At 43.9% G+C, this 21,116-nt stretch overlaps 1 protein-coding gene across 2 annotated transcripts in view; it reads left to right on the top strand.

The window, feature by feature from the left end:
* Positions 1–20,821, top strand: part of NCBP3 (nuclear cap binding subunit 3) — a 59,442-nt gene extending 38,621 nt beyond the window's left edge. For both annotated transcript variants that reach the window (XM_073616599.1, XM_073616600.1), the window contains exons 10-12: positions 16,919–17,079; positions 18,982–19,152; positions 20,388–20,821. In XM_073616599.1, coding sequence (XP_073472700.1) covers positions 16,919–17,079; positions 18,982–19,152; positions 20,388–20,623 — 568 coding nt within the window. In that variant the 3' untranslated portion in view covers positions 20,624–20,821. The remainder of the gene's footprint in view (positions 1–16,918; positions 17,080–18,981; positions 19,153–20,387) is intronic.
* Positions 20,822–21,116: the final 295 nt, after the last annotated feature.

The following is a 21,116-nucleotide window of genomic DNA, read 5'->3' on the forward strand; positions in this document are numbered from 1 at the left end:
TGTTCAGGTTTTTTTAACTAGCCTTGCACGATAAATGTCATTTTTGTATGTGTGCGCTGTAATCTGCTTTATACTGTTTTTGGTCTTATAGCAGCACCAACTTGAATGTAAAGCATTTTAGGGTATGCCCCCCAAGTATGTTTTTGTATCCTTTGGGCGCGTGAAGATTTGCATCGTACATACGCAGAAGGTTTCGGCGCACAGCCAGCTTATTTAGGCTGTGTATGCCAAGCATGTGGTGCTTCCAGAGGGCAGCTGTGGGACACAGAGCAGGCTCTGAACCAGGCACTTGTGACGGTTCATTTCTCCTTACCCGGGTCACGTGAGTCACCAGGTCTTGCTTGGCAGGCTAAAGGTGCTTAGCAGGATCGTTGCATAGGGGCTTGGTGAGCCCTATTAAAGGGTCTCCCTTCTGAGGTGTGTTAATACTACACCCAGGTACTCCCTTTTTGTGGCTAGTACATGTCTTCAAAAAAGAGGAGCCAGGACTAACACTACTGGGAAGGGCACATCTAGGGCATCAGTAGTTCCTGATGAACCTAGTCGTATCTCTAGTGTTGTATCCCCTGAAGGACCAGAGGCTTCCGTGCAATCTGAGCCACTGTGCCTATCTGGTATTGTGCCGACAGTCAACGCTGCTGCTTCACCCTTTATCACGAAGGATGAGCTGTCCTCAGCCCTAGCCGGGTTAGAGCACAGGATTGCTGGCATGATTGCCTCCATCCCGCAGGGTGGCAAGAAGCGTGACAGATCCCCCTTCCCGGAGCCTCCTAGTCTGGAGCAGGAATGGGTTGAGGATGGGAAGAGCTTAAAGCTCAGGATTCTGTGGATGGCCTGGCGGATGAGTCTGCTTCCGAACAATCTGGACAAGAAGATATCCAGTTGTTGTCTGCCTCTCAATCACAGAGGCTTTTGATCCTGACTCTTACCGAAATGGTTCGTTCTGCCTTTAAGTTGCCTCTTGCAGAGGTTACTGAGCCTCCCTGGACCTCTTTGGGATCCCTGAGGCCTCTTCAGGCCACACAGGCTTTCCCCTTACACCCTCGGTTGGAACAGGCAGTGTATGCTGATTGGGAACATGCTGACAGGATTTTTGTTCCTCCTAAGGTTTTCCCTTTTATATCCCATGGATGAAAAGTTTAAGTGGAGCATGCCAGCCATAGATGCAGCAGTCTCTTCCTTAAACAAGAACTTTACTTGTCCAAGAACTTGACTTGTCCGTTAGATAAAACACAGGGCTTGAAAGACCCTATTGACAAGAAATTGCAGTCATTATTAAAGGCTTCCTTTGGCCAGTTCAGCTATTCAGCCAGCTTTTGCAGCAATTGGTATCTGCCAGTCCGTAAAGGATCAGGTCAGACAGCCTGACAGTCCTAACCAGGAAGATAATCTGCCTGAAAATAAGGCAAATATTCCTCGAGCACTGTGTTTTTGCTGTTGACTTAAAGGATTCAATACAGCAGGTTTCTCATTTGTCTTTCTTGTCTGTACATATGTGCAGTCTTTTGTGGCTTAAGAACTGGTCAGCCGAGCTTCCTTGTAAGAATTTATTGGCAGGTTTCCCCTTATATGGGGAACGTTTATTTGGTGATCACTTGGACAAATTTATCCAAAAGATTTCCGGAGGGAAGAGTTCTCTACTTCCGGTGAAGGAAAGCACCAGGCGTCCACCATTTAAAACCTCAGGGACTGCTTCCTCAAATGTCTCAGCGACAAGGCAGTTCTGCCGCTAGAGCCAGGGGCAAGCCGCAGGGCCAGAAGAAACCCTGGGTCTAAAATCCTTCTAAACCCAGCACCAAGCCCTCCTTTTTGAGGGGAAGCCCCCACTCCATCGGGTGGGGGGTAGGCTACTGCAATTTGCGCACATTTGGAGAACAATAGTTCAGGACTAGGGATTCGCAGCAGAACATGCGAACAGGCAAAAAAATTGTGCGAACACCATTAAAGTCTATGGGACACGAACATGAATAATCAAAAGTGCTCATTTTAAAGGCTTATATGCAAGTTATTGTCATAAAAAGTTTTGGGGACCTGGGTCCTGCCCCAGGAGACATATCAATGCAAAAAAAAGTTTTTTCGGATGTTTTTTCGGGAGCAGTGATTTTAATAATGCTTAAAGTGAAACGGTAAAAGTGAAATATTCCTTTTAAATTTCGTACCTGGGGGGTGTCTATAGTATGCCTGTAAAGTGGCGCATTTTTCCCGTGTTTAGAATAGTCCCTGCACAAAATGACTTTTCTAAAGGAAAAAAAGTCATTTAAAAGTACCTGCGACTATAATGAATTGTCGGTCCCGGCAATACAGATAAAAGAAGTCATTGAAAAAAAACTGCATGGGATCCCCCCAGTCCATTACCAGGCCCTTTGGGTCTGGTATGAATATTATGGGGAACCCCGAACCAAAATTAAAAAAAAAAATCGTGTGGGGGGGGGGGGTCCCCCCAAATTCCATACCAGGCCCTTCAGGTCTGGTATGGATATTAAGGGGAACCCTGTGCCAAAATTTAAAAAAATGGCGTGGGGGTCCCCCTCAAAATCCATACCAGACCTGCGTGGGAGTCCCCCTCAAAATCCATACCAGACCTGAATTTAAGGGGAACCCCTTTTTTATTAAAAAAAATGGCATGGCCCCCCCCCCCCCCAAAAGCCATACCAGACCCTTATCCACAGGCCGCAGGAAATGAGGGGGGACGAGAGAGCGCCCAAACCCCCCCCCCCCCCGAACCGTACCAGGCCACATGCCCTCAACATGGGGAGGGTGCTTTGGGGTAGCCCCCCAAAGCACCTTGTCCCCATGTTGATGGGGACAAGGGCCTCATCCCCACAACCCTTGCCCGGTGGTTGTAGGGGTCTGCGGGCTTAACAAGGGGACCCCCAGATTACGGAGCGAGAGAAAATGAATGGACTTCGTGGGACATTTTTTATTTTTTAATAAAGGACTTGTCCCAAGCCGTGTCTTGTCATTTGTACTATTTTGACACTTTTTTGTAAAATGGTAGGGGTACATGTGTACCCCGTTACCATTTCACACAGGGGGGGGTCTGGATCTGGGGGTCCCCTTGTTAAAGGGGGCTTCCAGATTCCGATAAGCCCCCCGCCCACAGACCCCCACAACCACCGGGCAAGGGTTGTGGGGATGAGGCCCTTGTCCCCATTAACATGGGGACAAGGTGCTTTGGGGGGATACCCCAAAACACCCTCCCCATGTTGAGGGCATGTGGCCTGGTATGGTTCAGGAGGGGGGGGGGGGGCGCGCTCTCGTCCCCCCCCCCCCCCCCCCTCTTTTCCTGCGGCTTGCCAGGTTGCGTGCTCGGATAAGGGTCTGGTATGGTTTTTTGGGGGGACCCCCACGCCATTTTTTTTTTTTTTTTTTTTGGTGCGGTGTTCCCCTTAATATCCATACCAGACCTGAAGGGCCTGGTATAGAATTTGGGGGGACCCCCACGCCTTTTTTTTTATTTATTTTTTTTTTTAAATGGTTTGGGTTTCCCCTAATATTCATTCCAGACCCAAAGGGCCTGGTAATGGACTGGGGGGGGAACCCATGCCGTTTTTTGTTTTTTTTTAATGACTTCTTTTACCTGTGTTGCCGGGACCGACAATTAATTATAGCCGCGAGTACTTTTTAAATGACTTTTTTTCCTTTAGAAATGTAATTTTGTGCAGGAACTATTTTAAACCACTTTACAGGCATACTATAGACACCCCCCAGGTACAAAATTTAAAGTAATATTTCACTTTTATTGTTTCACTTTAAGCATTATTAAAATCACTGCTCCCGAAAAAAAACGCAGTTTTTAAAACTTTTTTTTTTTTGCATTGATACATATCCCCTGGGGCAGGACCCAGGTCCCCAATTTAGCACTTTTGATTTCTCCCATAGACTTTAAAGGGGGTTTCCGCGGCTTTCGTATTTGCCACGAACACCCCAATTTGTTCGATATTCGGCGAACAGGCGAATACGAGTCGAACATTGGGCTCATCCCTATTCAGGACGAGTGGGTCACCTCAACTATATCCCATGGTTACAAGCTGGAGTTGCAGGTGGTTCCCCCTCAAAGGTTTTTAAGATCCAGCTTTCCCTCGGATCCTCCAAAAAGAGACTTATTGCTTCAGGCACTACATCATTTAGTGCATCAAGGAGTAATTGTAGAGGTTCCTGTACCCGAAAGGGATGCAGAGTTTTACTCAAACCTATTTACGGTTCAAAAACCAAATGGGGATACAAGGCCCATTTTGGACCCGAGATCCCTGAACCAGTATCTCCTGATCCAGTCCTTTTGGATGGAGTCTGTCCGCTCAGTAGTAGCCTCACTCCAGATGGGAGACTTTCTAGCCTCCATCGTTATAAAGGATGCATATTTACACTTACCGAGAAGTCAACCTTGAGACCAGCTCAAAGTTTAAAGTATTTAGGTCTGATCCTAGATACAGTCCAAGCAAGAGCATTCTTGCCACCCGCAAGGATCTATGCCCTGAAAGATCAGATGTGTCAGATAAGGGGCACCAGACAACCCACTATTTGGCTCTGTATGAGTCTTCTAGAGAGAATGGTATCTTCCTTCGAAGCGGTGCCCTATGCCCAGTTTCTTTCCAGGCCTCTACAACAAGACATCTTGTTGGCTTGGAACAGGGGAGGACAAGCCCTGGATTGAAAGCTCATTCTACCAGGGACGTAGGAAACTTTTCACCATCAGGTATCTGTGACTCAGATTTGTAAGGCTGCTACCTGGTCTTCAGTGCATACGTTCACAAAATGTTATCAAGTGGATGTTTGAGCAGCTGAGGATTCAGTTTTCGGCCGCAGTGTACTGCAGGCTGCCGTGTAAGGTCTGATGGCTGTTGTTTGGCAGCGTGTCTCCCTCCCCTCAAGGCTATTGCTCTGGGACGTCCCAGCAGGTAATGAATATTAGCCTAACTCCGTGTCCCATGATGTATGAAAATAAAAATAGGATTTGCTTGCTACAAAACTGAAGTACTTTCTGTATAGGAGGGGTTATATGGTGGATCAATTCCTGTCTAAAGAGCTTTGGTCTACCAGTGTCCATTCACCTGGAGATGAAGTATAACCCAGCAGGTAATGAAGCCTGTGTCCCATGATGTACTCTAAGAAAAGGATTTTACAGGTAAGTATGCCGAAAAAATCCTATTGTAACTATTTGTAGTACATATTTAAAGCCTAAAATGTAATCTGTTTATATTTTGCCTTCTCTGGTTCTCTTTTTCTACTTCATCAACATGTTAATGCAGCACTTGACCAAATCCCAGGTCACCATAGTTACTAGAGAATGTGTCCTGGCACCTGGGCTTTTGTCGGCTCATTCACTGTTGGTACCATTAAAACCTTCCTAACAACCTCCTCACTGCTGCCGTCCTGCTGTGCACTTATCTGTCTTGTGTAACATCCACCGCTGCTCTGCCCACGGTCGCCCGCGTGCATCTCCGTGCACTTGAAATCCGTACACAGCCCTGGAAGCTGTGTAGAAGTATAATCTTTGCAAGGGCTCCTGCCCATTGTTTAGCGTGGTCATGTCACAGCACTGACCAATGAGTCTTTTCTTTCTTCTGAGACAAAAGAAGGCTCTCATTGGTCAGCACTGTCACCTGACCATGCTAACCAATGATTATACTTCTACACTACACTTCCAGGGCTGTGTGCATTTGTTTCAAGTGTTCGAAGATGCACATCGGTGACCGTGGATGGCTGCGGCAGATGATGTTACACAAGACAGATGGGGCGACAGCAGTGAGGAGGTTGTTAGAAGGGGCTTAATGTTTTGGGGGTTTTTTTTCTGTTTTGTTTTAAGTGTGAAAGTAGAGATACCCTTTAAATCTAAACTTTTTTTTTTTTTTTTTCACTCTGCTGCTTACCTGTAGTAGAGCTAAGGTTAATTTTTTTCATCACGTACCAACACTCCACGGGGCGATTTTTGTGAAGAGATGAGTGCTGTAGCGGGGTGTGAGAGAGATGAGGCATTTGTGAACATTTCTGAGAGGGCAATCTGCATAATAAAGATTTTCCCCAATAACAGGTTTTTATTGTCATTCTTTCCGGCCAGCCTATAACCCATTATGTCAGGGGTTATTGGCTGGCCTCTCTACTGTAGGTAAGTTAGGGTTTGGGGTTGCAAATTACTTGCCTTGCCCCTGGCACTGACAATCCACGCTATGCTTAAGAAACTGGCTCTTATTTTTTTTTTTTTTTTTTTTTGCTGGCTCCTAGATTCAAAGCTAATTTGTCAAGGCCTGTGCTAATGACCCTTCTGTGTAAATAAAACCTTTGTTTTTCATTACATATCTTATTTTAGACCTATTGATGTCATGGCTGGTGGGAGCGGTTGGCAAGGAGCTGTACATAGTTTCCTGAAAACGGCAAACGCCCACATGTGATCCTTGGATTTCATAATTGAAAACTGGAATCAAGTGAATGAAAGAGGTGGGCCAGAGGGACAAGCAAGCTGTCGAGGAAAGGGTTAGATTATGCTGGACAGGCTCTTATCTGTGCAACAGCTTTTAATGCACACTGTGGGAATCTCACAATTTACAGTGAAATCATAGAAAGCAATGGAGTTTAGCCATACCTTCAGGAGGAACCAGGGAAAGCAAAATATCACCAGGTGAGGCTTTAGTTTAAGGCACCTTGCACATATCGGAGTTAAAAAAAAAAAAAAAAAAAAAAGCCACATTTACTGACCTGTACACAGGTGTGAATTGTTATCCATGGAACAATGCACAAAGCTGTGTAGTAATTAGTAATACAGCGGGGAGTACAGAGCAGCAAAAAAAAAAAAAACAGAACATTTTATGTTTAAGTGCAGTGATATACGCACATACACATGTATGTGTGCATATATTGCAACACTGGCAAATAGAAGAGGATGAAGAGTTTAACGCATGTATACACGTTTTTCGTGCATTTAACGCAACGTCTTTACAAATCATTTTGCTCAGGATCTATCTTTCAACAAGATCCTGAATATAAATTACAATTACATTTTTATGTCCATGTGCAAGAGGCCTGAAAGTTGACCTAGCATCCAGATATTTGAAAACCTCATTCACACGGCTGTAAAAAAACACATATACAAGTGTTTTTATATTACAGATCTGAATGCAGCTGCATTGTTTTCCACTGGAACTGTTCACACAGGTGCATAAACATGAGCTGCTTTCAGATCCGTAATCCCCCTTGCAGACGGGGCGGACTCCGCCAAGCGGATCCACCTGGTCAGCGAGGAATCTGACCGCTGAGTAGGCGGGAGACATGTTCGTGTCCGCTCCGTTCTGCTATGCAGAGTAGACAGACGTAGCCCGCTCTTCTCTATTGGGTGGTCGGATTGAAGTGGACTGCTTGTCCGTTTCCATCTGACCTGCTGAAAGCATGGGGAACGGATCCCCTTCCGTCTGTTTTTAGTGGACCAGATTGGATCGGATGCCGGCGGGATGCCCCTCCATAGAGAGCTATGGATGGTCCAATTGCGTCAGCTTGAAAAACTGACAGGCCGACCCAATCAGTCTGTCAGTGTGAAAGGGGCGTAACACAGAATCCGAAAAGTCTAAGAACATGCGCTTTTATATGCTTGCGCATAACGCATGTGTAAGCGTTTCTAAACATGTAAATAAGTCTAAACAAAGGGGGAAAATAAAGTATCAAACACATTTTGTACGTATCTATACACAAGTATTTTACTGAATATTATGCAGGAACTTTTCTACTAGAATGAAGATATTTGCCAGCACACCATGGAACGACATAAATAGTGTCCAAACGGATAATTTTATTGCATGATCACAACACAAGGAGAGAGCAACGTTTTGGCGTCACGCAGGATCCTCGCACTGCCGACGTCACACGTCTTCCAACGCCATGGCGCCTCGGCACTACAGCGTCCCTGGTTGCTCGGATACCGCTGCTGCATTGCGCAAGCTTGGTCTGTGATCGTTGCCGCGATCTGCTCTATAGCTTCTAAGCCTTGCACTGGCGCCGATCTAGAACAAGATCGTGCACTGCATACAGATGCCCCCCAGCAGCTGGTCCGTCCCCACAGTGTTTGGGGACACACGCCATTACAATAATAGAAAGGTACTACAAAGGCATTATCAACATATCGGTTTACTAAACCTTTGTTTTGACATATGTTTTTTTTCTCAAATCTGTGATATTGTGCTAATGTATTTGAATTATTTGAGCTGTTTTGGTAGGATTTATGATGTCATACCAGTCTGGGGGTGGGAGGAGCTTTGGTTTTTTTCTTGTTTTTTTCTTTTTCTGGTTTTTCTGATTTGGTTGATGGTTATTTTAATTCTTTTCACTGTTACCCCACATTTATCACATGCCTGACGAAGGGGTCCTGCGTGACTCTGAAACGTTGCACTCCCCTTGTGTTGTGATCATGCAATAAATTATCCATTTGGACGCTATTTATGTCGTTCCATGGTGTGCTGGCAAATATCTTCATTGTGACTTGAACCAGTATCCAGCTGGTTGTTGCAGCAGCACCCAAATTTGAGAGCTCATCCAGGAATGTGTGCGATGGGAATATGAAGTATGACTTTTCTCCTAGAAAACACGTTTAATAACAGTAAAATTTACAGCTGTGTGAATAAGACCCCTTTCACACTGGGGCTAGTTTTAGCGGCACTTTTTGGCCGCTAGCGGGGCGCTTTTAACCCCCGCTAGTGGCCGAACAAAGGATTTAAAGCGAGAAAAGCCGCTCCAGGTGAGTCAGTCTCTGGTTAATCCCCACACACACTAGTCAGGTACTAGCCCAGCTCGCATGCTTAAGGAAACTTAAGGAAATGATTCCGGACAGCTGCACTTTCATCCTTTTATTGAAGCTTCATATGACAAGTGGTTGACAGGTGGAGCAGGGGACAAAGAGGTAGTAGACGTGTTTCTCGCAAATGTTAACGCTTAGTCATTACCTATTGGAACTCGTCACCACAATCACCTATATACTATATATAGGTGTCATGGCTGGTGGGAGCGGTTGGCAAGGAGCTGTACATAGTTTCCTGAAAACGGCAAACGCCCACATGTGATCCTTGGATTTCATAATTGAAAACTGGAATCAAGTGAATGAAAGAGGTGGGCCAGAGGGACAAGCAAGCTGTCGAGGAAAGGGTTAGATTATGCTGGACAGGCTCTTATCTGTGCAACAGCTTTTAATGCACACTGTGGGAATCTCACAAATTACAGTGAAATATTCTGTTGATGGGGACAAGGGCCTCTTCCCGACAACCCTGGTCGTTGGTTGTCGGGGTCTGCGTGCGGGGGGCTTATCGGAATTTGGAAGCCCCCTTATAACAAGGGGGCTTCCAGATCCCGGCCCCCCACCCTATGTGAATGAGTAATGGGGTACATTGTACCCCTACCCATTCACCTAAAAAAAAAAAAAAGTGTAAAAAATAAAACACAGTACACAGGTTTTTAAATTAGTTTATTAAGGCAGCTCCGGCATCTCTTCCGATTTTCTTCTCCCCTCTCCGGCTCTTCTGCCTCCTCCACTGACGTCTTCTGTCTCCACCGGTTCTTCTCCGCTGAAGTCTTCTAGCCCTCTCTGGGTCTTCTCCCTCTGCTGGGTCTTCTCGCTCTTTTTCCGGGTCTTCTCCCTCTTTTTCCGGGTCTTCTCCCTCTGTTCTTCTTCTGATATTGCCTCCATGCTCTCTCCCACGCTAATGCTGGGTGCGCGGTGTGCCACTACTTATATTGGCATGGGGCGGGGTTACCGGGTGATGTAACCCAGAGGCCCCACCCCTTATGACTTCACTGCCCGGGGCATGATGGGGCGATGGCGTCATCCGGGGAGGGGCCTTTGGGTGACATCACCTGGTGACCCCGCCCCCATGCCAATATTAGTGCCACGCACCCAGCATTAGAGTGGGAGAAAGCGTCGAGTCAACAGAGGGAGAAGACCCGGAGAGGGCTACAAGACATCAGTGGAGAAGAACCGGTGGAGGCAGAAGACGTCAGTGGAGGAGGCAGAAGAGTCGGAGAGGGGAGAAGAAATCGGAAGAGACGCAGGAGCTGCCTTAATAAATTACATTAAAAAACCTGTGTACTGTTTTATTTTTCACACTTTTCTTTTTTAGGTGAATGGGTAGGGGTACAATGTACCTGATACTCATTCACATAGGGTGGGGGGTCGGGATCTGGGGCTCCCCTTGTTAAAGTGGGCTTCCATATTCCGATAAGCCCCTCGCCTGCAGACCCCGACAACCAACGGCCAGGGTCGTCCCCATCAACATGGGGACAAGTTGCTTTTGGGTAGGGGGGGTGCAAGGTCCCCCTGCCCCAAAGCACTGATTCCCCCCGCAATGTTGAGGGCATGTGGCCTGGTACGGTTCAGGAGGGGGGGGGGGGCGCTCGCTTATCCCCCACCCCCTTTCCTGACCTGCCTAGCTGCATGCTCGGATAAGGGTCTGGTATGGATTCTGCGGGGGACCCCTCAGCGTGGGAGTTCCCCTTAAAATCCATGCCAGACTGAAGAACCTGGTATGGTCTTGGAGGGGGAACCCATGCGTTTTTTTTTTTTTTTTTTTTTTTTTTTTTTTTTAATTTTGCGTGGAGTTCCCCTTCAAGATCAGAGCACAAGTCGCATGCCAAAGTCGGTTCTGTCAAGACGGCGATCTGACTTTGATCCAACTTCAGTGATATTCAATGGGCTGAAGTAGGATCAAAGTTGGACCAAAGTAGTGCAGGGAGCATTTTCAAAGTCGGACCGACTTGTGTCGGACCAGTTAAGACGGCTCCCATAGGGAAACATTGATTTTCACACGTCATGTGCTCCCAATGTCGGAGCGTTTGTCATACAAGTGTGAACCCAGCCTGATTCAGCAAGCTGAAGTTAGAAGCTGATTGGTTATTATGCACAGCTGCACCAGATTCTGAGTGCTCCAATTTTAGTATATCTCCCCCATAGTAATTACTAGACCACCTTCTGCAGCATTGGTGAATTAGATGAGCATTGACACCATCAGTGCTTAGGCCCCTTTCACACTTGTGCGACTTGGGACTACAAAGTCGCGTGACAAGTCGTACCCCATGATTTCCAAGGAGTACCATTCATATCTGTGTGACTTCAGAGTAGTCCCTCTACTACTTTGGTCCGACCAGGGTTAATTTCCTCAACTAAAATGACTAAAACATTTTAGTCGACTAAATGAATACTATTTTAGTCGACTAAAATACGACTAAAACTAAATTGAAATTTGACTTAAAAATTAACACTGGTCTTTCGTGCATGTTTATACCTCAATACCTTTAAATAATATATGAAATTTTTCACTCCAGCAGCATATAATGAGTTTGGAAATTGTAGAGAAATGTTAACTAATGCATTACAATTTAATTACACCAATTAGATTTTAGACAACAAAAATGAGTTTTAGTTGACTAAAATGTACTAGAGATTTAGTCAACTAAATATGACTAAAACTAAAACAATTGCAAAAGACTAAAATGGGACCAAAACACCATTTTAGTCCCAAAACTGAATCGAAATTTGCTGCCAAAATTAACACTGGTCCGACTTTGATACGAGTTGAAGTCCATAGACTCAGGTTTACACAGGCATTTCCTGAAATCGCGGCAAAATCAAGTGACTTTAAAGTTGCAGTAGTGTGAAAGGGGCTAACTGAAAGCTGAACTCCAGTGAGGCTGCTCCCGCATTCAAGGGTTATCTGCTCATTTCTGTCTAGGGGATTTGAAAAATATTTACTTACCTGATCGTCTGCTCCTGCCAGCTCTTTCACTCTGCTAGATTGGTCCCTGCAGCCTCTTCTCCCCCATGCTCCGGTGGTCTAAGGTCCTCTAACTTCATCAAGACCAATGCAGGTACCATAGCCCGGAATTGGATGTGAGGATGCTTAGGGACAGTCAACTGCTAGAGCATAGGGGAACAACACCTTCAAGAGGAGCAGCGGATTGAGTAAGTAAAAGTGCTTTTGCTGTCCCTTAGACCAATGTTTCTCAACTCCAGTCCTCAAGTACCCCAAACAGGTCAAGTTTTCAGGCTCTCTGTTATTTTGCACAGGTGATTTGATCAGTTTCACTGTATTAGTAATTTACCACAGCCATTTCATCTGAGGGAAATCCTGAAAACATGACCTGTTGGGGGTACTTGAGGACTGAATTTGAGAAACCTTGCCCTAGACTAAACATGCAGGTAGGTGCTCCTGTAGTGTGGGCAAAGTCCCAGTGCAAGGGAGAGTTTTTAGGTTTCCCGGAGTTTAGCTATACTACTTATATCGGTATGGTGCAGTCTGGCCAGCAGGTGTCACTGTTGCACTTGATGGTTGAAGTGAATTTTATTTTATGCCAAGTATGAGTATAAAGTCTTTAGGCCAGTGGTCATCAACCCTGTCCTCAGGGCCCACTAACAGGCCAGATTTTAAGTATTACCTTGAGGAGAATACTGCAATCACTGAGCAGCAAATGATCTCACCTGTGATGTATTTCAGTTATCCTGCAAACCTGGCATGTTAGTGGGCCCTGAGGAGAGGGTTGATGACCACTGCTTTAGGCAATGCTTCCTGGGAAACATAGCCACATCAACCCCGTAAAGGGAGGAAGGACTGTTGTGAATTACGTTTCCATTGCAAGCTTTTTATCAATAGTCCCATCCGCCAGAGGTTTTATGTTATAAGGCCTTTGATGGTCCCCAACATTGACCTGCAGACAGTAGAGGTTTGACCTTCAGTACTGTGCATGGGTCATTGCTTCAGCAAAAAAAAAAAAAAAGTGATGCTTTAAAAACATATTGGGTGGGATATTTGCTTAAAGCTGATCTCAGATTAAAAAAGACACAACTTAATGCAGCTCTGCATTTCATCGTTTTTTTCAAATGCATGCAGTTGTAAATATCTGAATTTGACCTGGTATCAGCCATTTGCAGTTCACTGCACTGCAGAGCTCAATCTGGCAGAGGGGAGTACAGCACAAGTAAGCCGGTCAATTGTGCGTTCATGTGCTAATAAGCACCTGATAGGAGCAGCAGAGAGAGGGACTGATCGGTATGCTGCCTTTTCAGTCTGCTGTTCTGCTATCTGGCAGGGCTATATCAGGAATGAATGAAATGCATATACTTTGGAAAAGGGTATGTATTTGAAGTGTATTTAAACTTCAAAATATAATACATTGCCTCCTTATTAGTCCTGAGATGTGGTGGCTGCATAGGCTTTTATGGTTCAGGCTTTTCTGCTTCAGGAGTTCAGTTTTGATGGACCATTAAAGCTGAATAGCAACAGTTTTCACTGCAGCTTGGCCAAGGATACAGCACAGAAGCACACATGTAATCTCTCTGAAAAAAGACCCTGTGGTTCCAGAAAAAATATAGCTGTGACCTTTCTATGGTTAATGGAGATACGATTTACGTAGATGTTCCTTCTGACCTTCCAATTACCTGACTGGCTGTTTCCTGTGTAATGCCAGCATTCTGCAGAGTTGTGCAATAAATGTTAGCAAAGAGGAGTCCCTAATGCAGAGCTTATTTTCTGAAAAACCTAAATGTGTAACCAGAATGCCACAAGCTTACTATGATATGATAATCTGGGTGATTTCTATTGTACATTTTAATTAATACAAATGCAGATAACTGGGACTTTTACAGTGTCCTTTAGAAAAACATTTTACCATTCAAAACTGTCATCAAATATTCAAGCCTATTTTGAGCCCATCTTAAAATGTAAAAGCACACAATCATTTAAAGTAGAACTATAGGCACAACTTTTTTTTTTTCATTTTTGAATAGAGTGCGGGATGGTTATAACCTCCTGTAAGGTTTATTTTTGCTGTCTTCGTCCCATTGGTGAGATTTGCCTTCACTTACTGTTCCATAACCAAACAGGAAGTGAGATGAAATCCCTGCAAATTAAGGGAATTTCTTGGGGACCCCCTCGTCGCCAGAACTAGTGTCCCCATTGAAATACTTTTTCCTCTTACTTTTCTGGGGACATCCCAAAATTTGGGATTTTCTTTTACTGTTACTTTCAATGATAATGGGAAACTTGACAAATGGAGAGAGCGAATCTCCCTAACGGGGACACAGACAGCAATAAAAACCTAATAGGTGTTTTAAACCATCTCTCCACTCTGTCCAAAACTTAAAAATAAGTTTTGCCTCTAGTTAAACTTTATCCACTTGCCAACCACCATATAGCAGTTTTACTGCTACAGGGTGGCCGCTGTGTGCAGGATCACGTGTATATATACACGTGATCCTGCACTTCCGGGTAGGGGGCGCAAATGTGCGCTGCCGGTGGCATGCTTCCGCTGCGGGTACCAATCAACGAGTACCGCAGACTCGATGTCCACTGGCACCTGCCGTTCATCAGCCACAGAGACAAAACTGCAATCTGCTTATGTAAACAAGGCAAATTGCCGTTCTAACAAGAGGGAGGGTATGGATCCTTTGTCTCTGCAAAGCAGGGTCTAGGATTCATGTCTTCCCACAGTTTAGAAAAACACTGGCTAGGCACACAGTTAATCCTTTGATATTCCCTGACGTTAACCCCTTCCCAGCCAAATGTCATTAGTACAGTGACAGTGTATATATGTTTTTAGCACTGATCACTGTATTCATGTCACTGGTTCCCAAAAAAGTGTCTGAATGTCTGCTGCAACATCACATTCCCGCTATTAGTCGCTGATCGTTGCCATTACTATTAAAATTAAAAAATATCCCATAGTTTTTAAACGCTATATATTTTGTGCAAACCAATCAATATACGCTTATTGGGAGGTTTTTTTTTTACCAAAAATATGTAGCAGAATACATATTGGCCTGAATTGATGAGAAAATTTGATTTAAAAAAATAACATTTATTGGATAGGTTTTTTAACAAGGTAAAAAACAATTTGTTTTGTTTTTCTTTTCAAAATTGTCTGTTTTTTTGTTTATAGCTCAAAAAAATAAAAAAAAGCAGAGGTGATCAAATACCACTAAAAGAAAGCTCTATTTGTGGGAATACAAACGCACGACTGCGCATTTGTCAGTTAAAGTAATGCAGCGCCATGTCGCAAAAAGTGGCCTGGTCAGGAAGGGGGGTAAACCTTCCGGAGGTCAGGCCATTAAAGTACACACTAGCTCTGTAATGATCTATATAGTTGGTGCAGGGTCATGCATGTGGGACGACCAAACAGTCAACCCATCTTGGTTCACAATTCCAACTTCTCTCAGTTCACAATTCCATTTTCTCTTAAGGAAAGAACAGAATAACCCGAGTGGGCGATCAGGATGATGTACCAGTGTCATCAACACAAATTATGTCAGTAGGCCAGAAAAGAAGCAAAAACTGACCTGATATCATGTGATATGACCTAAGCAGTATATACAGTAACTGTAACTATGTAAATGTAAAGCTGCTGATGAGCAGAAATCACGTTTGGTAATTAGACCAATTAATATTGGTCGTATTTAAAGTACTGTATTTTAAGAACTGGTGTGCTTAGGATTGGGTGCAGCGCGTTTTAGGTGCACTCCACTTGACTCCTATTACACCCTGCGTTTTCAGAAAACGCACAGTCTAATAGAAGCTAATTGGAACCGCGTGAAAAACTCGGATGCAATCGTGCTTTTGGTGCGTTTAGGTTTGATTTTTTTTTTTTTTTTTTAAAGAAGTGTGGGAAATCAAAAAATAAACATACCTATTCACTTTAGACTGCAGCATACGTCCAATGCTGCAGCTGTCCCACCCAGCTCTAAGGCTGAGAACTGAGTGATCACATGACCACTGATCGCTTAGTTCTCAGTCTGCTCTGACTGTCAATCACCGCTCTCTACTCTGCCCCTCCAGCGCTCACTGGAGTGTCGGGCTGTAGAGGGGGTGGGAGCGGCTGGCTCAGGCTCTCAGCAGCATCCTGTTAACTGGATGGATCCCGACATTGTTGGGATCCTTCCAGAGCCTGGACCGCCTCTGTGATATCAGCCAACAGCAGGGTTTAGCACACTGTCATCTGATTTTGAGTCACGGGAGAGCAAAACTAAATGCACTCTTTTGACCCAGAAGAGAAGTATGACCAAAAGCTTTTCCCATACTGCTGTCTGTTTGATATGTCGATTAAATACCCTGGGGAAACCAGTTAGTTGCATTTTAACTAGCTGCTGAGGACTTATGTCTCCTTTTTAACAGCCATGCCAAAACTAACAATTCAAATTTATGATGCATAAAATGGGGGTTGCCTACCTCTTTAGTACGTCTTTTCATCCAGGTATTGCAATAGTGCACCATTCCACCCCATTCCTTTGTCTGTGATGCAGTAGAGAGTTAATCACATACCCACTGCAGATTTCAGTTGTCTCTCCCACAGAGACAGCGTAATATAAAATAAAGTTAGCAAAATGAAGTTCTCAGTCGCCAATCCCATTTAGTCTTGATTTTGGAAGCTTGAATGGCAACTACACAGAACAGGATTCAGGGAGTACACTACTTGTATAAAGCATGTGAGCTGACAGCAGAGGAATACAGAGAACTCTGAAGGTGAATTGAGTAAACTTTCTGGTGCTGTTGTACTGTATGCTTGACATTAGTAGCTCACGGATTGCTTTTAGCTTTCTCAAAATTTCTCTTCGCTTGCGTAGGGCTCATAACAGCTGCTAGCAATATTTGCATTTCAAAATCCGGCAGGCTGGTTGTATCCAAGTTAATAGATCAACTTGGGTACAATCAGCCTTCCCATACATGGTTCGAATCTCACCCGGTTCCTCTTGAACCAGCCAAGATTCAAACCGTATTTGGCCGGCTGGGTAATAAACAATGCTATTAATTTTACCTGTTAGAGAAGGCTATAGGGTTACTTTGACAAACAGCAGGGTTGCTGTAGCGCTCATTGTAGTTTGGTCAGGTACCAGAGTATTGTCCTCTAGGGTCGTTTAGGCCAACATAGCTGTAAGTACTCAATTATCTGTTTGTTTTCCCAGGAACTCAATGAGATCTGACTCTGGAAGCAGTGTGAAAAATCGTATTGGTAGTAAATCCCATTCTGAGAAGCCTGCAGATATCCGATTGTTACTTGAGGAGAAGAGGCAGAGTACAGCAAGCAGACAGACTGGAACTGGGACAGGAACCGGAACAAAATCTGGTATAATTAAGAATAGTATTTAAATAAGACCTTGATGTAAATGTTTAGATTTTGTCCAATATTAAAGCTGAATAGGCATACAGCTAAATACCCAGTTAAACTATACAGTACATGTGTTTACTTGCCTGCCAAATTATTTGTAATTCTGTTCATCCACCTGTGTGATCTTGGCTGAGCTGACAGACATCATGGATGTGTAGGTGACCTCAGTTTTCTCTTGTGATAAGCAATGCAGCTTGGTTACCAGCCCTCTCCAGCCTGTGATTAGGTAATGAGGGAACAGCAACAGACTGATCAGGTTTCTCTTCCCCTTCTGTAAGCACATTCAGGAATGGAGATTGCCAACACTATGCAAAGTGATAGAACCCTGACTGGCTTGGAATGCTGCTACTTCCATTTCGAATCCTGCTCAGAGGATTACAGGAGGTTGATATTAAAGGCTAAGTTCACCTTTTATACAATGTTACCTGTTACACTTATATTTCAGGTGAAACATGGTTTTACTGATCTTGGTGTGCTCAAATGCTTTTAAGTGCAGTGGAGGGATTTGGGGTCTTACAGACCCCAAATCTTTCCATAAAGAGTAGCTGTCACTTGCCTATTGCTGTCACAAGGGATGTTTTCATTCCTTGTGACAGCAATAAAAGTGAACAAAACATTTTTTGCCCCTGTGCTTACGTGCAAAGGCAAATGCCTGTGTCGGTCACACGCGCTAACAACGATTGTCCCAGAGATGTGAGGTATTACCAGGTTTGTCAGATCATGGGCAGTAATTCTAGCACCAGACCTCTTATGTTTGTCGCTGTTGCATGGGCGTGCACAGTTTTAAAGCGGGACATGTTTGCTATCTGTTTACTCTGCATAACATCTTTTATATTTTACCGAAAAATGTGTTATGGATGTGGGATTTTTTTTGCATTAAAATTCAAAAAAGTTTCTTTTTAAATAAAGGTTGCATTTGAAAAACCGCTGTGCAAATACCGTGTGACATATAAAATAAATCTGCAAAACACAACAATTTATTATATATTATATATATATGTGTGTGTGTGTGTGTGTGTGTGTGTGTGTGTGTGTGTGTGTGTATATGTATGTATGTATATATATATATATATATATATATATATATATATATCTATACCGTATTTATCGGCGTATAATACGCACATTAACTTTAAGGGGGAAGTTTCAGGGAAAAAAAATAAAATTTTCAATAAGGAACTTTGAAGCAAAATAAGGGTCAGTGCCCATCTGCAGTCTCACCATTGCCACCAATGCAGCCCCATCAATGCCCATCTGCAGTCTCTCAAGTGCCATCAATGCAACCTCATCAGTCCACATCAATGCAGCAGCCTCACCATTGCCATCAGTGCAGCCTGATTGATGCCCATTTGCAGCCTAGAGGGGACAGGGAGGGGGGCGGGACGAGCGCCGAAAGATTATATACAGTGAGAATCTCCTATGATCGACAGAACAGTGTTCCAATGGGGGCCCAGGAGACGGGACTTCCTATTACAGAGGCCGCCAAGTAAACAGGAGATTCTCACTGTATGTAATCTGACAGCGCTCATCCCGCCCCCCTCCCTGTCCCCTCCGAGGCATCTAAAATTGAAGTATTGGCGTATAACACGCACATACTATTTGCACCCAATTTTTAGGGTGAAAAAGTGAGTGTTATACGCCAATAAATACAGTATTTTTATGTATGTATATATATATATATATATATATATATATATATATATATATATATATGTGTATGTGTATATATAATAAAGCGTGTGTTTTGGGTGGCTGTGCTGAGTAGTTTAAAATCTGTCTTGTGAAAACATTAGATGGATTCAGTTTTTAGGGATGGCCTAATAACAGCTTTAATTTTTCTTTCTTTCTTTTTCTATGCAGATGTGCGGCAGAGGCTTGGAAAGAGACCACATTCGCCAGAAGTCAGAAAAGTGTCGAGTCACATTCCTACACCTCGCAGAGAACCAGTATCTGACGTGCATAGTCGGCTGGGTTTGCCAAAACAATTGGAAGGAAAAGGTCTTTATTCTGACAGCAAGGAAAAGAAAACAGGTCAGTTGCACATTACCAGAATATAGACTGTCTTCAAAGAGACAACCTGTCACCTGAACAGTGCTGTAACATAAGGACCTTGTAATTAAGTTGAGAGAAAATAAATGTTTTTAACATGAAAAAATAAAAATGTGAAGTCCAACATGCACACACTCTTGTACATAGGATGCATGTAAATTACAAGTGCACATTGGGTATTTTTGCTGAAATGAATCTGGCAAAAGGGTCTTTCTAATACTACCACTGGTGTGTTTTTTTTTGTTTTTTTTTGTTTGGTTTTTAAAAAACCTTCAGTGTGCAGATCCCCCCCCCCTCAGCCCCCTCTAATACTTGCTTAAAGTGGGAGTCCGGCGACCAATTTTTTTTTTTTTTTTTGGTCATTGAGACACTTTGCTAACCCCAAAATAATACTCACAGTTTGGGTGTAATATTTCCGCCTCTGTTTTCATACTGAAGAAAAATGTGATGCTGACTGTTTCCATCTTGCTTGTGGGCATGTGAAGCCCACAAGCATTGATTTCCTGGATGCGATGAATGCTGTTCATTCACAACTTCTTCACACGCATGATCATTGTTTCCGCACTGAATCTTGGGAAGCCCGACACTAAGCTCCCAGGAGACAGTGTGGCGTCGGGGAAAGGCAATAAACACGCCTACTCCCATGGGAGGAGAGACAGGAAGTGCCACAATAAAGTACAATATAAAGGTAATTACAGCGATAAAAAAACATTAAGTGCGGTATTTGAACATCTATGCAATTAACTGAAGGGGGTAAGATTAAGTTAAAAATTTGAGTGGAACCCCGCTTTAAACCCGATCCAGTGATGTACACAAGACCCGAGGCTCTCCCGGGTCTCTCCCTCCTGATTGACAGCAGCGGGAGCCAGTGGCTCCTGCATCTCAGCCAATAAGGGGGGGGGGGGGGGTGATCCACGCTCTGTGTCTTATGGACACAGAGCCGGCCCGGAAGTGAGCATGCACGAGTGCCCCCACAGCAAGCAGCTTGCTATTGGGACACTTGGCGGGGGACCCAAGAACAGGAGGATCGTGGTGCAAAACCACTGCACAGAGCAGATAAGTACAACATGTTTGTTTTTTATAAAATTTATTCTTTTACAATCACTTTAAGTATGCCTTGCAAAACAGTGGAAGTGATGAACAAATAGGATTGTTTTGCCCATTGTTTGAATCCTTCAAGCCATATTTTATAATGCTTCCTGTTTCTGCTCTATTAGGGAGCTTATGGAATCGTTTGGGAACAGCACCAAAAGAAAAGGAGCGATCAGTAGAGAAGGAAGTTAAGGGCAGTGGGGCCCCAGAAGAGGATGACTCTGTACTACAGCAGGCCTGGGGAGCTTTAATAAAGGAGAAGGAAGAGATCCGACAGAAGAAGAGCCGCTTGGACAACCTCCCTTCCTTACAGATTGAAATCAGCCGGGAGAGCAGTTCTGGTTCAGACACGGACTCCTGATGACAGATTTACAGATCTTGGGACAATGGCTTCCAGTAGCATGGCAGCAACTTGACAATGTGCCGCCCCTTGCCTTTCACACAGTAATTGTTTTATACCGACGTTGAGACACCATTAGTGGCTGCAGTGCTCTCAACAAGCCTATCAGAAATTCATGTGTTGGGTTACTGGGGATTAAACAATGTGTATTGGTTATTATGAGTGTGTTTTTTTTATTTTTGTTTTTTTTAATATCTTCTGTAAACTTACTGTGAATTAGTATCAAAGTTTTTTAAACAATCTTTTTATATAAGTTTATTTCTAATCTTCAAGACAAACATTGTAAGCACAGTGGCTGCTCAGAACCTGTAGCCCCCATCGTATCTTTTTTCAGATGGAGAGAAAATGTCTTTTAAAGCTGTCAACATTTCATTTCCACTTTTTGTGCATCATTTTTGTTCTGAAAATCCTGCTTTCTGGGGTTAAAAGCTGCGTCCATCTAAAATAGATATGA

The sequence above is a fragment of the Aquarana catesbeiana genome, linkage group LG02 (genome assembly GCF_042186555.1).
Source record: "Aquarana catesbeiana isolate 2022-GZ linkage group LG02, ASM4218655v1, whole genome shotgun sequence".
Taxonomy (NCBI): Eukaryota; Metazoa; Chordata; class Amphibia; order Anura; family Ranidae; genus Aquarana; species Aquarana catesbeiana.